The sequence below is a fragment of the Elephantulus edwardii genome, unplaced genomic scaffold (genome assembly GCF_000299155.1).
Source record: "Elephantulus edwardii isolate Elephantulus edwardi_28Jun2011 unplaced genomic scaffold, EleEdw1.0 scaffold00114, whole genome shotgun sequence".
In the NCBI taxonomy this organism is placed as follows: domain Eukaryota; kingdom Metazoa; phylum Chordata; class Mammalia; order Macroscelidea; family Macroscelididae; genus Elephantulus; species Elephantulus edwardii.
Genome location: NW_006399864.1, coordinates 3692882 through 3703970, shown reverse-complemented (window position 1 = coordinate 3703970; position 11089 = coordinate 3692882). Strand labels below are relative to the sequence as shown.

The 11089-nt window shown below is 39.6% G+C and overlaps 1 protein-coding gene across 1 annotated transcript in view; it reads right to left on the bottom strand.

Moving 5' to 3' along the window:
* Positions 1-227: 227 nt before the first annotated feature.
* Positions 228-11089, bottom strand: part of PKHD1L1 (polycystic kidney and hepatic disease 1 (autosomal recessive)-like 1) — a 184076-nt gene continuing 173214 nt past the window's right edge. The window contains exons 73-78 of the mRNA XM_006892350.1: positions 10455-10799; positions 8960-9111; positions 8416-8562; positions 7895-8048; positions 3744-4003; positions 228-251 (exon numbers count right to left, since the gene is read on the bottom strand). Of these exons, the coding sequence (XP_006892412.1) occupies positions 228-251; positions 3744-4003; positions 7895-8048; positions 8416-8562; positions 8960-9111; positions 10455-10799 (1082 nt within the window). The remainder of the gene's footprint in view (positions 252-3743; positions 4004-7894; positions 8049-8415; positions 8563-8959; positions 9112-10454; positions 10800-11089) is intronic.

The following is an 11089-nucleotide window of genomic DNA, read 5'->3' as shown; positions in this document are numbered from 1 at the left end:
CCAGAGATTTTTAAAGCTGTTTAGAAATGAAATAACATTCAAACATAAACAATCGAAAGAAATTTATTTTGAAGATGTTGGTTTCTGTGATTAAAGCTAATGAGTACATCATATGGATTATAAAAATATTTTCAATATATTGAGTCAAGAATGCTGTGGACTTTTTGTTGTGCAATGTAATAGCCAGGAAATAAGAAGTTATGTTCTTTTTCTTTTTAGCTAGTTCTTCAGTAAAGCACATTAGTGACTTCCTGAAAAGGAAAAACAAATACAATTAATTTTTTAAAAATACAAGTATTCCAGTATAAAATAAAAATTTTATAAAAACAGGAAAACAAAAGATTTTTCTTTAAAAAAAGTGGTTATAATAGTTCACATAATTATTTTCTTAATTTTAACTTTTCTAGGATTTCATACTATCTCTAATAGGACAAAAATAATATGTGAAAATTAATATTTCTAAGTTTGCCTATTTTATGTTAGAATTGCAAGGGAGCTCTGGTGGCCCAGTGGTAAGAAACTGCACTGCAATCCCAAAAGGGACACAGTTTGACTTCACCAGCTGCTCCATGAGAGAAGGACAGACAGTCTCCTCCCATGCAGTTTACTGTCTCTGGAAACCCACAAAGGGTCAGCTATGATTCGGTTTGCACTTGACGGTACACACCAACAACGTGGCTGTTGTTGTTGATTACCGTTGAGTCGCGCACAACTCACAGCAACTCTATGAACAGAAGACCTAAAGCCTTTCTATAAGTTTCTCCAAGTTCATAGAGTTTTCATAGACTTGTGGTTTAGGAAGTGGATGCCACTCCTGCTTCCAAACCTGTTCTGCAACCTGGCTACAAGGACAAAAATAATATGTGAAAATTCATATTTCCAAGTTTACCCATTTAATGTTGAAATGAATAATGCATATTTTGGTAGAAATTTGGAGGAAACATTATTTTTAGCAAGTTCAATTTTTCTTCTCAGAAGCATTAAAATAGCAGGTCTTGAAGAACTCACATAAAATGAACATAAAAATTTCACGCTTATGTGTTTTGTTGCTGTTACGTGCCATTGTGTCGGAATCAACGCCTAGCTGACACTGCAGCAGCTTTCAGAGGCAGTAAAGCTCATGCGAGGAGAGTGCCCTTTCTCCCTCACAGCAGATGGTGGATTCAAACTGTGCTCCTTTGGGTTGGCATCATGGATCCTTAACACTAGGCTGCCAGCCCCCTGTGCTCCCTAATGTGTATTAGTCGTGAATCTATGAGTTCTCATCATGAACCTACCCTTCTATATTCAGACGTGAGAGGCTATAGCTAAATGTTTACAAAGCACGCTTCTCCTTTAACAGCTACTTCCCATTAGTTTCTGCCCTTTGAAGGGAAGCAACAATTTTCTCCTTCCTGCTCACTGGCTGTTTCTGAAACTTCAGCAGTAGGTTTCTGCCTCCTTTAGTTGGCCACTCCTCCACAGAAACTCTAACTCATTCATTGCCTTTGAGGTGGAACCAACTGATAGCTGATGCTCCAGTAGATTTTCAGAGGCTGTAAATTGCAGGGCAGATTGTTTTCTCCAGGGAGCAGCCAGTGAATGTGTCACTCGCAAAATCAACTTTATTGTGTCCCCTCACTCTCCCTTCTTTTAAATTTGTTTAAAATCTAGTTGACACTTTAAAAAAATACCATGTAAAATTCTCTCTAAATTATACTGCTGTATCTTGGTGATGCTTTAATTTGATTAATCTGTCAGTCTTTACTTGTTCCACCGTTAGAACATCTGCAAACTGATTAATATCTGCCAGTGAAATGCTTTACAGTTTGCCCGTAATCTCCCCACTCAACATTTCCTCTAAATCAAGGAAAAGGACTTAGCTGCTTTTAAAATTTAAACTCCATTAAAACATCTTAAAGACCCTTAATATATAAAGTATATGTTCTTATCTTGCAAAAAAAGACAGATTTGAATCCATGTTGCATTCTAGAATGTTGTTCTTGTCAGATGCCACTGTGTCAAGTGTGACTCACAGCGACCCTATGAACAAGTCTGAACCCGGTCCTGTCCTGTGCCATCCTCACAAGGAGCGCTGGTGTTAGGAATCAAAATGTCTATCCCTGAATGAACCGAGTGAATGTGAGTGACTCTGGAAACAAAGAACTCAGGACTTGTTCTTCAGGGTCCCGTTAGACCTGAGAAGGCTTTCAGTAGAAAAGTGAGACCTTAAAGGAAAGACAAACAGGAGACATTGTTATGGAGAATCGATGCCATGGACCAGATAAAGGGATATGGGACTTGGAGGCAATGGAAGTATCTTAAAATTAGCAGCCTGAGGGCTGAGAAGTGTGGCGTTGGCATGCACTGAGATGGCACAGCATGTGGGACAAGAGCATGTGAAAGGGGAAGACAAGCAATTCTATGCTCATGTGTATAGTTGGAGATGCTTTTTCACTTCTTCATTCTTCACCGTTCCTATTAGGGCCTAGTTCTGAAGGCTCTTTTCTCTTGCTCTTTAAATCTATAGAGAGATTCTTATAGTTCCAATTTTAAAGTACCACTACTTGAATGACAACGACCTTTTTCTCTGCTCATCCCAGCCCAAAGAGACCTCTGTCTCCTCTTCACCTCCCCAATATTCACTGTTTTGATCTGTCTCCTATCTCCAGTAACAATATCTTGTTTTCCTTTGGTGAGAGCACATCTCCATCACTGTCAGCCCCTCACCTCACATGACCCAGAGCAAGATACTTAGGACACTGAATGTCAAGGTCCCAGTGATGCCTGTAAGAATGGACATGTGAGCCAAATCAGGGTGATGGAACAGATTTGGGATTATTTATTTTTTTAACTATTGAGAAAGAAGATAGCTCTGGTGGCCTAGTGTTAAGAAGCTGCCTTGCCATCCCAAAAGCACACGGTTCTAATTAGCTGGTTGGCCTGCCGGAGAAGGATGGGCAGTCTCCTCCTGTGCAATTTACTGCATCTAAAAACCCACGGGTGGGCCAGCTATGAGTGGGTTCTGATTTGATGGCACACAATAACAACAACCCTCTTGCAAGGGAGCTCTGACAGCCTAGTGGTAAGAAGCTGGGTTTCAATCTCAAAGTCATGTGGCTCGAATCCACCAGTTGCTTTGCAGGAGAAAAACAGGCAATCTTTCCATGCAACTTACTGCCTCTGAAGACCCGCTGAAGGGTCAGCTACAAATTGATTCCCATTCAAAACCACTTAAAAAGAGGTTGGCTCTTTCGGCAGTAGCTGCCAGGCTAGTAGAATAGAAACCTGAAGGTGTCAGAGGCTGGTGTTGGTTTGAAGGTGAGGGGAGGGAATTTGTCAGAGAGGGAACCTAACACTAGAATCCTGCATAGAGACAAAGGTCTCAGATGATTACATATGAGATCATGGATCCAGCCATAGCAGAAGTTAAATTCTTTGCAGCCTCTTGGTTAAATGAGTCCATTTTACTACCTAAATCACTTTGAGCTGAGCCTCTGACCTTTGCAACTGAAAGAGTGCTGACAACCTTTCTTATACTGAACATTCTTGTATTCCACCATAGCGTGTGAATACCATTTCCCGTGGTGTGGACTTGTCTTCACCAATGAAGCAGTTACCTCCTCACTGCTGGAAACTGCGTCTTTGTGAGCCCAGCAGTACCATGCACAAGTGCTGCACAGCACGTTTGCACTTGGTAACATTTACTGGTGCCTCAGTATGTAGGAACACAGATGAGGAAAAAAAGAAAGAAACGTACTTACATTTAAAATCAAAACTGCAGCCATAAATATTTCCAAGAGCAGCACTCGACCAATGAGGCAGCTAATTACTGTAGTCATGTGGGCATCTGGACCCACAGTTGATGCTTTGCTGCTGCTGCTGCTGCTGCTGCTGCTGCTGCTACTGCTGCTGCCACCGCTGCCGCTGCCGCTGCTGGAGACAGTCTGCGTTAGCAGACTGAACGCCCCTGACTCAGCCCGAGCAACACCAGCCAGGATGAATTCAAGAGTATAGGTTTTCCCTAGGAGAGGGGAAAAAAGCATCATCCTTTCTGACTAGGTTTATGAGTTTATTTTTCCATACAGTTCTAATTTGGTTTTTATTTTCTCAAACATACTGTAAAGAGAAGTATTTTTAGAGAGTGAGTTGAATGATTCACACAAGTATAAATAAGTAAGAGTTGCAAGAGTTAGAAAAGTTCCACTTTCCCATCAATGACAGGCAAGGAGGACCTGGGTAGATTTTCTTGCGGCAGCATCAATAGCTGCTTCGTAGAGATTTATGGCTGGTGTCCTGGGCTGGAGATAAGTTCTTTGAAGACTAGAGGGGAGGGAGGGAAGGAATTATGTGGTGTTAGCTTGAAAGTTGGCTTTTCTTGCCTTACATTTCCCCCCTCTGGTGTCCAGGTACCTTAACTGCAGATACATGATCTTGCAAATCATCAACGGCTGTGAGACTAGGATGAGAGCGTGAGTGCTTCCCACACTGAACAACAAGAGTTGAGGGAAACCAGAGTGAGAATGTGGTGGCAAGACCTTGGTGATGGTTATGGAGAAACTGTGGCATTGCCATGGAGAAACTATGGCAAGGTTTAACCAGAGAAGCCCTGAGATAAAAGGCCACACTTAAAGGTTTTACTGTTTTTAGTATAGAATGGAAGGAAAAACTCATGGCTGAACTGAGATTAAAGCTAAAATTGGACTAACTGAAGAACTGGGCCTTGGGACTGCTTGACTACAACCTGGATAATGCACTGAGTTTTATTATTGGTCTCCCCAACTCTCCAACTTACTTCCCTAATAATTCCTACTTTCAATACTCCACAACTGTGAGCAAACTCTGTGAGTCAGCAATGAATATTGGTCCTGAATGACTTGTAGAAAGAGATGCAGGAGCATGGAGGGTGGCAGGTTTGGTCAAGCAGCTATCTGTTTGCTGCTATGGATATTATTGATGGGGACAGTTCCCCTTTTTGAAGCAGGTAGAAGTCGGCCTCAGCCACCCCCACCCCTACATCCCATCTGCTCCTTTCACACACTGGATCTCAGTTTAATCCTTGCAGACCTGATCTCAGAGTTGAGAAGACTCAACCTTATCCTCTGATGGGTAAATGGAGATACATACTGAACATCACTGTTATGTAGAGGGATACTGAACATCACTGTTATTCTAGTCAGGTCAAGAAGACCTGTCACGTCTAGTAGAGAGCCTTGGAAAGTCTTCTGGTAAAGTGTGCTGCTGCTTCTTCTGTAGTGGCTAAGCTGTGAGAACACAAATCTGAAGGTAACAAGTTCTACACTGAATTCTGGGGAGGTAGCACCTGCGTATGAGTGGCTCCTCCCAGACTCTGGCACAGAGGGCTCTCAGCAGAGTTCTAACAGCACCAGAGTCGCCCAGAAAGGAGCACAGTCAGGATGGGAAGGGCTGGAGGGCAGAAACTGGCATGTAAGAGCTTTTTGGCTTTTATCTGGCAGAGGGGCGGGGGCTTTTGCTGCTGCAGATTTGCTTGTGAACAAAATAATTTGAGAGTGGACCTTGATATTGGGGACTCAATCCAGATGTTATTCTTTTGCCTTCCTCAATTTTTATTTTGGAAAAATTTTAAATATACAGAAGAGTTGAAAGAATATTACAGCATTCATATGCATTCACTTAGATTCAATATTTTTTTTAATTCATTTTCCACATTTGCCTTGCATTAACTGCTGTTTGTATCTGTGTGTATTTCTGGATTGTGACCTATAATTACTTCAGATCTATACCAGGAGAAACACTTGAGTCTCATGTTCCTAATGTGAAAGGTAAAGATCTCACAGAAACATTTTTTTTTAGAAACATTTTTAAATTCATATATTTTTGAATACAGGCTATCGACGATATTTTCCTGTGGCAAAATTTCACTTGCCACCCTTCTGTTAATAGTAGTTACAATGCATATTAGACTCTCATTGGAATTCCTCTGACTGTTGTTTTTTTACAAACTTTGTGTGGGTGTGTTTGAGAAACCAGTGATAAGATTTAGGGAGTGGTGGCCTAGTGGCAAGAAGCTGCACTACAATCCTGAAGACACACACAGTTCAAATCCACCAGCTTCTTCACAGAAGGATGAGCAGTCTCCTCCCTTGTGATTAACTACCTCTGAAACCCACCAGAGAGTCAGCTAGCTATGGGTCAGTTCCAAGTCGACAGCCCACAACACAACATTATATAAAACCCTTTCAGAAAGCAGTGCTTCTAAAAGTGGACTCCAGGTTGGAAAAAAAAAAAAAGAAACAAAATAGAAGCCCATTTCAGGGATAACAGTTTGTAAATTGCCTTCTTTTAAATTAAATCCTCTCCATCACCAGTAGAGATCTCTTTTTTAATGTATTATTTTATGCCCCAGATTAAAAATCAATATTCATGGAGGCAGCAGTCCAGAAATCAAATGACCGATGGCACTGGGTGAATCTACTGCCAAGGATCTCTTTGAAGTGCAAAAGAGCAAGGATTTCACTCTCAGTGCTAAAGGGCTCCTGACTCAAGCCATGGTTTTTTTCAGTCATCTCATATACATGTGGAAGTTGAGTAATGAGGCAGGAACCCTGAAATAGAATTGATGCTCTTGAATTGTTGTGTTGATTAAGACTAGTGGATGCAGGTGAGCTCTGGTGGCCTAGTGGCAAGAAGCTGCACTGCAATCCCAGAGATATGTGGTTCAAATTGACCAGATGCTCTGCTGGAGAAAGAGGGGCAATCTCCTCCTGTACCAGTCAGATCCGATTTGACGGTACACACACACACACACACACACATAAAATTTTTTAAAAAAAGAATAGTGAATGCAACATAGACTGCCAAAATCTCACGTTTCTTAAGCATATTATCAGAAAGGAGCATTCTCTGGAGAAAGATGTCTTGTTAAAGTAACGTGTCAGCATAAATTAGTGGAAGACCCTTAATAATGGCTGTAATGAGGGCTCATGAAAGATGATGAGCAGGGCTATAGGTCAAGCAGTGGTTCCTTCTGCTGTGCTAGGGTAGCTGGTCACAGCTGACAACATTTTGGCCACACTAAGACCTTTAGTAAATGGATTTATGTCATCAAGTCATTTACAAGAAATGTTAAAAATATCACTGTGAAAGTTAATGGCTGTTATTTCTTGTTATAATGTTACAGATAAAACTTAGTACAAAGTCACTGAGTATACTTCATAAGAACTTGGAGTCTTTCCTGATCTCAGAGCAAGTTATAATTTTACTTAGAAACTGGTCTATGAAAAGTACGGTCAATCTCGGCAATGTTCTTGTTTTCTTCTTTGCATTGGCTTTTAGAAAGACTAGAGCCGGTTCTCTAGCTCAGCTCTGAACTTCTGCATGAGACATTAAAGTTATATGTTGTTGTCCTTCTTGGTTTTTAAAATCTTTATGTTAATTTTCTTATTATAAATTTTATATATAGTGAGAAAATTTAGTAAAAATGGACGTTGATATGTGTGACGGTATCAGAACTAATTCATAGCTGACCCTCGGGAGGAGATTATTTTTTCTTAGGAATACTTGATTCTCCTTCAGATCAACTAGTGGATTCAAACTACCAGCCTTTGGCTTGGCAGCACAACCCCTTACTCAGTAGGCCATTAGATCTCTCTAAACAAATGAGTACAAAGGAGAATGCAATTCCTGATAGAATTCTCCTATGCATACATTTAAATTATCTTTCTTCATTTCCTCGTCAGTGTTAATTTCTCTTTTTTTGCATGTTAAATATAATTGTTTAAGCAAGACTACATATTTAATGAAACAAAGCTGAGTAAAGTATTCTGAGTTCTGGAATTTATTGGCCAGAGTATTAGAACATGCTTTGCTCATTAAGGAAAACTATAACTATACCAATTTATAGACACATATTAATGCAAAGTAGTATACTTACCATTTCTAATGATAGTAAGGTCTGTGTAGTTGGCCCAACAGTTGCTAAATGGGATTGTTGTATTTCCACCCAAACCATTGATTTGGTTATTACTGGAGTCTTTTAGTATGGCCTTCAAAGTGAGTGAAGTAATTCCAACTGATACACAGTTACCCTAGAGGAGAAAAAAAAGTGGAGAAATATAACTATTGGCCATTTTTAAAAGACATGCAAATTTTCTTTTTAAAAATACCTCTATTATAAACTTAAAATTTAAGAAATCTTCCTTTACTCACTCAAGGAACTCATAAATATGAACCGTAGAGCAAGTTCATTTAAAAAGCACTTGGTTTTTGGTTTGTTTGGGTTGGTTTTTTTTTCCACAAAATAATATTTAATTCTTTCAAGATGATATCCATTGCCATTGTCACAATTTCAGAGTCAGTGTAATTCTCAAGTAGGAAGAGCATCAAGAATAATACAGTCGGCTATCTAGAGTTTACAGCTGATGTCCTTCACTTAAATAAAGCTGTATGACTCACCTCAGAATCGACTGCCTTTACTGAGGGCTGCTGGGAAAATGGCTGTCCTGGCTGGGCTGCCACTGGCTGTGTGACCACTGCGAGTGAGGCCACAGGTGCCACATGATGGACAGGAAATGCAGACCGTTCAACTGGCTGGGTAGTCACCTGTAAACGGACATACGTGAGAGTCAGCAACTAACGTATCTTAGCCAGGCTGATGCTAAGCCCTGCTTATTACAAGCTGTGTTCAACAATGTCAAGTGAACATTATTACAATTTTCCTTCCAATCAATTTCATGAAGAATTGTTATAGATATCAAAGCAAAGAACACTGTACCAATAAAGTAAGTTTAAAATATATAGTCTTCCTTTCTAGTTCTTAAGTGTTTAATGATTTAATAGAAAAATAGCCAATGGCAAATTAGAAGGACACTAACTTAGTGTCCTTTCAAGTACTGTCTAGAAATAGCAAGGAAAGTTAGAATAAGAACTTAGCAATGATCTTCATGGAACAAAGAGGACTTTTTTTTTTTTTTAAATTGTTGTCATTACACTTTCTTACCTTCTCCCAGTCAGAGTCACTTGGACTGGGAATAGGATTAGTAATAAACATGGAAGAGATATTAACTCCAAGGACATTACTGATTTTTCCTAAGATTACAGCTTGTCCAAGAGAATTGGCAACTTCTAGGAGTTCAGATAGCTGCATGTCATCTGTGGGGAAACAATATTGGAATCAATGGATTATCAGAATATGGAATTAGAATAGCATGTGAGTTTTTCACTTTAGTGAATTTTAGTTTTGTTTTTACTGCCCCACTCACATTATAGATTTCTAATGCTTTCCAACTGTACTCTGGCTAAACATGACGTAGTCTTATTGATGATGGTGGGGAAATGAAAAGCTCAGAATATATATTTTAAGATGGAATTAATTTTTAAAAAATATTTACAAAAAACGGAGACATAGTAGAAATATGTTTAAATTTAATACTTTTCTACATCTTTGTTTAGAAGTGAAATAATACATATGACTATCACTTTATATAAATTAAGGAAAAAAGTGTTGATTTTGGAGTGGAGACTAATTAGTATTTATTAAACTAGCAGTGTGTATACTGGTGACCTATTGGTAAGGATATGCACCACCAATCCAAAGGTACATAGTTTGAGTCTACCAGCTGCTCCTTGGAAGAAAGATAGGCAGTCTCCTTCAGAGTGATTTACAGCCTCAGAATCTTGCTGGAAGATCAGCTATGAGTAGTTCCAACTCGACAGCACACAACAACAACAACAACAACAACATAAGATGCTAAAGCTGTCACTTTGAGGATTAAGATGTTACTGACCGAAGCAGTGTTATTTTTCCTTGTCCATGCGCATGGGAAAGCTAGATTGTAAATAGGGAAGACCGATGAAGAATTGGAGCTTTAGTATCAAGGTGCTGACAAAAAGTATTGAACACTGCCTGGACAGTCATGTCACCGGAGAGTAAGGGGCCTTGAAGCTTAAATTTTCCTGACCACCAGAGATAATGGCATGGTTGAGGGCTGGTATTGTTTCACAAGAAACAAAGAGCATGTTCTTTGTACGTCTGTGCTTGTGACTTCACTATAATAATCCAACCCACCATTCTCTTACTGAGTCTCCAAGGGTTTACCCTTAAGAAACCAGCCACCGTTCTTTCTGCTTATAAAGCTAAGATCTAGTACCTCCTAACTCTCTCCACTCTAGACTCTTTCAGTTCATTAGACGTGCAAAACTCTTACCAACCATATTCTCAGCTTAAACACCCCTTTCCCTCTACTGCTCCTCTTTTCATTGATTAATCTCTCAGCTACAAGGTGACTTCTTTGAATAGACCTTCTTGGATCTTTTCTACATTAGCTCAAATTCTTTCACTAAATTTACCCATTGTTGCCATAACAAAGAGAGGCTGAGAGTCTTTAAAGACCTGAAATAGGTGGAGATTATAGCAGTAGAGAAGGGAAGCCTTCTGTGGGCCCTTAGAAGACCCAGGGTACGGTGTAGCACATTCAGACTTCTACTCCTCTTACCAGTGGTGTCATTAATCATGAACTGAGTGGGAGGATCTCCGATTTCTAATTCAACTGTGAGTCCTGTTGATCTCTTTCTCCGCAGACTCTCCCCTTGTATTATGTTGCTGATACGGATTTTGTCACTTGGTATCCTTAGGAACAAGGCGAGATTTTGAACCAGATTATGGGAACTATAAAAGTCATCTTCTGTTACAGCTGGCAGTTCAAAAGAAATGAATATGACCGCAGTAGTGTGGATTTCAACAGGTATAGTTCCCTTAACCAACAGGTAAAGCATCTGGTAGGTTCTGTTGAAATAATTTTCCCCAAGGACAGTGGAATTCAGAGAAGGAAGAAATTGTTCTATATAGGAAAAAAAGCCAAACAGCACAGTTAAATATAGTATATTAAATAGTATACACTATCTATTTTTAAAATTTATTATTAATTTCAATGAAAATTTACAGAGACTGTGGGTTTCCATTCATTCACTGTTGTACTTTTCTCCCCTCCCAACCCTCCCCCTGAGTAAACTACCCTCTTGGAAAAGTAAAAGAAAAATTCTTTCATTGTTTTACAATCCCTCCTCCCAGGTCAACTCCATTATGCAGCCTTTGCTCTGGACTCCTGTCATGATAAAAATGCCTAATCAC